This window comes from Pteropus alecto, unplaced genomic scaffold (assembly GCF_000325575.1).
Source record: "Pteropus alecto unplaced genomic scaffold, ASM32557v1 scaffold160, whole genome shotgun sequence".
NCBI lineage: Eukaryota > Metazoa > Chordata > Mammalia > Chiroptera > Pteropodidae > Pteropus > Pteropus alecto.
The window spans coordinates 1,052,568-1,057,674 of record NW_006429864.1 but is presented as its reverse complement, the minus strand read 5'-3'; the positions used below and the strand labels follow the sequence as shown (position 1 = coordinate 1,057,674).

The 5,107-nt window shown below is 50.1% G+C and overlaps 1 protein-coding gene across 1 annotated transcript in view; it reads left to right on the top strand.

The window, feature by feature from the left end:
- UNC13A (unc-13 homolog A) overlaps window positions 1-5,107 on the top strand; it is a 60,489-nt gene that overhangs the window by 37,316 nt on the left and 18,066 nt on the right. Inside the window, 8 exon segments of the mRNA XM_006904285.2 lie at window positions 310-395; window positions 573-699; window positions 1,360-1,456; window positions 1,834-1,977; window positions 3,050-3,133; window positions 3,655-3,732; window positions 3,964-4,052; window positions 4,512-4,664. Coding sequence (XP_006904347.1) covers window positions 310-395; window positions 573-699; window positions 1,360-1,456; window positions 1,834-1,977; window positions 3,050-3,133; window positions 3,655-3,732; window positions 3,964-4,052; window positions 4,512-4,664 — 858 coding nt within the window.

Sequence of the window (5,107 nt, the reverse complement as noted above, 5' to 3'; positions counted from 1 at the left end):
GGTGGGTGGATGGGTGGATGAATGGAGAGGTGGATGGATGGAGAGGTGGATGGATGGTTGGATAGAGAGATGGGTGAATGAATGGAGGAATGGAGGGATATATGAGCGGAGGCTCAAGAGAAGCAGGGCCTTATTACAGAGTCACTTAGCAAATTTGTGGCTATGAGGGAACTTGAATCCAGATCCCTCTGCCTGTCCTGCATTACCCCTTGGCTAGGAAGGCCAAAGTAGCCTGTGCTATCTGACTTCCGTCTGCCAAGTTTTCATTCTTCCATATTTTCATACTTTCATAATTCAAACTTTTGCCAGGTTTCCCCAGGAACTGAATGTGGGTAAAATCAGTGCTGAAGTGATGTGGAATCTGTTTGCCCAGGACATGAAGTACGCCATGGAGGGTGAGTGCCCCCACTCCCATGTCTTCTGGCCTTGCTACAGCAGGTAGCTGTGCCTCAGTGTTCCCTGAAAGGCTGTGAATGCCCTGGATCCTCATCAATGATTGCCAGAGCGGGAACTGCTGAGACAGAGGGTGGCAGACCCTCTCAGCTGAGCCACTCCCCTGCTTCTCCTACTAGAGCATGACAAGCATCGCTTGTGCAAGAGTGCTGACTACATGAACCTCCACTTCAAAGTCAAGTGGCTTTACAATGAGTATGTAGCAGAGCTTCCCGCCTTCAAGGACCGAGTGCCTGAGTACCCTGCGTAAGTCCCCTGCCCAGAACCCAAGCCAGAACTGCAGTGCTGACAGTGATACTGAGGCCCAGAGAGGAGGGCTTATCTACTTAGGGTTCCCTGGGCATCGGGGGCACAGGTGGGGCTCAAACTAAGTGTTTTCTATTCTTAGCCATTGGACTATGGACTCCTATAGCCATAATCATAAGTATCAGGAACCATCCTGAGCAGGCTCACATGTCTTTTCTCATTTAATCCTTTTTACAATTCTGAGACGGGAGCATCATAATTCCCATTTAGTGGATGAGGAAATAGAGGGTTAAATGCTGAAGGATTTGCCCAAGGTGATGTCCAATAAGTGACAGAGCCAAATTTGAACTCAGGATGTCTGAATGGCGGGCTGTGGCGGAGGGTGGGTTGGTGGCCACTGTATATTGAGGTCTTACTATGTACTGTGTTGGGATCTCAGGGACTAAACCCACTTGTCCATGGATAGTTTATCAACCAGGATTCCCACGAGCCTGAGCTTTGCTCTGACAGTGGTCACTTGGTCCATATCATGGGTGAAGTAGCTGAGGTCTGGTGGAGGAGGGGAGCAGTGGAGTGACCACCCAAGGACACAGGGTGAGTTCAAGCAGAGGGTCATGGGAACAAGAGATGGCAGAACACCACCCTGGTTCTCCATTCCAGGTGGTTTGAGCCCTTCGTCATCCAGTGGCTGGATGAAAATGAGGAGGTATCCCGAGATTTCCTGCATGGGGCCTTGGAGCGAGACAAGAAGGATGGGGTAAGAAAGCTGACTGACCGCCAAGCTTCCAATCTGCCCACAGTGGCCTCGCTCCCTCTGGGGTCCATTAAGATCCAATTTGGGAACAAAAACTGCCCTTGGGATGAGACTAGTCTCTGAGGGTTGTCCTCAATCTTTGTCTCATTCATGGTGTTTAAAGTCTTTTGTTCATTCAACAAATAAATGTGAGTTTATCGAGCCTTACCCACCCACCCACCTTATAGCCTCTGTTGAGCAGTAAGTCAACCTCACACACTATTTATGTCATCCCTGGGTGGTTAGTCTCTGGCTCTAACCATGGAGAGTGAGAGGGTTGGGCTCTGTGGACTGTTCGGCTCTGACCCCTCTCCTCAATCCTGGCTTGCCTCCCACTGCAGTTCCAGCAGACCTCGGAGCATGCCCTGTTTTCCTGCTCCGTGGTGGACGTCTTCTCCCAGCTCAACCAGAGCTTTGAGATCATCAAGAAACTTGAGTGTCCTGACCCCCAGATCGTGGGGCACTACATGAGGCGCTTTGCCAAGGTGCAGGAGTGTGGGTGTGGTTGGGAATGGGGTCCAGGATAGGGGTTGGAATAGGGTCAAGTTTGGGGTTGGAGTTGAGGTTGGGATTGGGGTCAGAGTCAGGGTTAGGGTTGAGTTTGGGATTGAGGTCAAAGTTGGGGTTGGTGATATCACTGGGACTGAGGTCTGTGGAATGACCAACCCAAACCATAATATTGGGGTTGGTCATGCCATAGATGTTGGAGTCGCAGTTGGGGATAGGATTTGTGTCGAAGTTGGGATTGATGTCAAGGTTGGGGTAGGTGATGTCATTGAGATTGGAGTTGAGGTTGGAGTTTGAGGTCGGGGATGATGTCACTGAGTTAAGGTTGGGATTTAAGCTTAGGTTGAGGCTGAATTTGAGGTCGAGGTCAGGATTGAGGTTGGGGTTGGGTTTGAGGTCAGAGTAACTGGGATTGAGGTTAAGGTTTAGGTCAATGTTGGCATTGGTCCTTCCATAGAGGTTGGAGTTGTGGTTGGGGACAAGATTTGAGTTGAGGTTGGGGTTGAGGTCAGGGTTATAATTAAAGCTGAAGTTGAATTTGGAGCTGGGGTCAGAGTTGGGGTTGAGTTGAGGTTTGGATTGGGTTTAGGGTTACTGTTAAGATTGGGATTTGATTTGATGTTATTAGAGTGAGTGTTGGGATTTATATAGAATTTCAGTGGGCCCTGGGGTGAGTTTGGAGGTTGAGATCATTGGACTAGGGTTAGATTCAATTGGATTTGCTTTAGCCTGGGTTGAAGTTGGGGAATGCAGGTAGAAATTGAGATTCGGTTTGGAATCAGGTCATGCTTGATTGGGGCTGGTTGGGGCTGGGTTAATATGATGGTTGGTTGCTCTGAAAAAGAGTTGAGTCTACATAAAATAATCATCTTCACACGGTGGTGTCTTCTCTTGATTATGATGGTCAACCTGGGTGGAGAATTTGCCAAGCCCAGTGGTCCTATTAGGTGCTAAAATGGGTTCCAGTTCATCCCTCATCTCACTAGTATCTCTTGGTGGGCCCACCCAATCTCAGCCCCTCCTCTCAACCACTCTCTGTGTCCTCCCCAGACTATCAGTAATGTGCTCCTCCAGTATGCAGACATCATCTCCAAGGACTTCGCCTCCTATTGCTCCAAGGAGAAGGAGAAAGTGGTGACCTGAGGGGACCCCTGTCCTGTACCCTCCCAGCCCCATTTTGCATCCCCAGGGCTCCATCTTTCTCTGGGCTCTGAGACCTGTGTCCCTGTGTGTGTCTAACTGTGTGTGTCTGACTCTGTATGTCTGGGGGAATATGGAGGTAAGGGGACAGGTCTTCAATGTGTCACTGTCTGGTTGTTGTGAATGAAACTTTCAGGGTATATGTATGTGAGCATTCAAAGCTTAGCCCATGTAGGAGAAGATGGGCATGTGACAAGAACTCCCCTTCCTGCTACTCTCAGAGGCCTAGCCCACTTACTTGAGTCCTCCTTCCCCCTGACAGTCCCCAGAGACCAACCTCCCTAACACTTCCAGGAACCTGGTCCCAAACAATGTCTTCCATTTTCAAATGAAAGTTTGGGACCCCAGCTTCCTCCAGATTTAGACCTTGAAACCACCAGGGCTCCTTGGCTGTGGGTGGGAGAGGCTCTGGGGAAGCATCCTAAGCCCTGACTCTGCTGTGTTCCCATCGCCAGCCCTGCATCCTCATGAACAACACTCAGCAGCTGCGAGTTCAGCTAGAGAAAATGTTTGAAGCCATGGGAGGGAAGGAGGTGAGGTGGGACTGGGCAGGGTGACACACCCCAATCCCTGCAGACCCCAGAGCTTCTATCCAATGAATTCCAACCCAGTCGCTCTCTCGAACCCAAGCAAGCATCTTCACTACCTGTGCTTCAGTTTATTCTCCAGCCTCTTGGGATCCCTTTCTCAGGGTTGAATGGGAAAATGCCCCAGACCCGTAGATATTCTGTAAACCTGACCTGACATTCCTTCCCTCTCCTCAGCTGGACGCCGAGGCCAGTGACATCTTAAAGGAGCTCCAGGTGAAACTCAACAACGTCTTGGATGAGCTCAGCCGGGTGTTTGCTACCAGGTGGGGGCATGTCCAGGGCTGGGAGCAGAGGGGAGGGGGCAACCCCCAGACCTCTGAGCCTGGGGCATCTGGAGACTCAGCAGATGTGGTGAAGACCTCAGACTTGGAGTTAGACAAAGCTGAGTTCAATCCTGGCTTCACTGCTTACTAGCTGTGTGGCCTTAGGTGAGTCATTTAACCTCTCTGAGACTTAGTTTATTCATCTGTAAAGTGGGGATGATGATAACAATAGTACTTGAGTAGGATCGTGCAATGAAATTAACAACACAAGTAAATGTCTTAGCCAGTGCCTGATTCTGCTATTATTAACACCCCCTGCCTTGCTCTGTTATATGCCATGTCTCCCTGATACTGGTGATAAAAGGTCAGGGTCCACAGATCAGCATTTATGGCCTCATCTGGCCCTTCCTCCAGAGACCAGGAGAATCTGGTCTGAGCTCCTCCCCTTTATGCCCCCAGCTTCCAGCCACACATTGAGGAGTGTGTCAAACAGATGGGTGACATCCTTAGCCAGGTGAAGGGCACGGGCAATGTGCCAGCCAGTGCCTGCAGCAGTGTGGCCCAGGATGCTGACAACGTACTGCAGCCCATCATGGACCTGCTGGACAGCAAGTGAGCCAGGCCAGGTGGACTGGGTTAGCCAAAGAGGGGCCATGATGGGGCTGGCCTGGAGAGAACACTCAGACATGTTTGCTGGGTGGTGGTTGAATGGTTTGGATAGGTGGATTGGTAGAGGCCTGAAGGAATGGAAAGATGAATGGGAGGGATTGGTGAGTAAATATTTGTATGGATTAATGGATGGTGGTTGGATGGCTAGATGACATGAGGCACAGGCGGGTGGATGGATGGGTAGATTAAAAGATAAATGCTTAAAAAGCTAGATGTATGAAAGGAGGATGGATGGAAAAGGATAAATGGATGGAAGTGTAGATGGGAGGGCGGATGGAAGGGAGAGAGAGTGGGAGGAAGGGAGGATGCATGATGGATGATGGACGATTGGATAGTTGGATGGTTGGATGTATGGAAGGAAGGAAGAGAGGGAAGGAAGGAAGGAA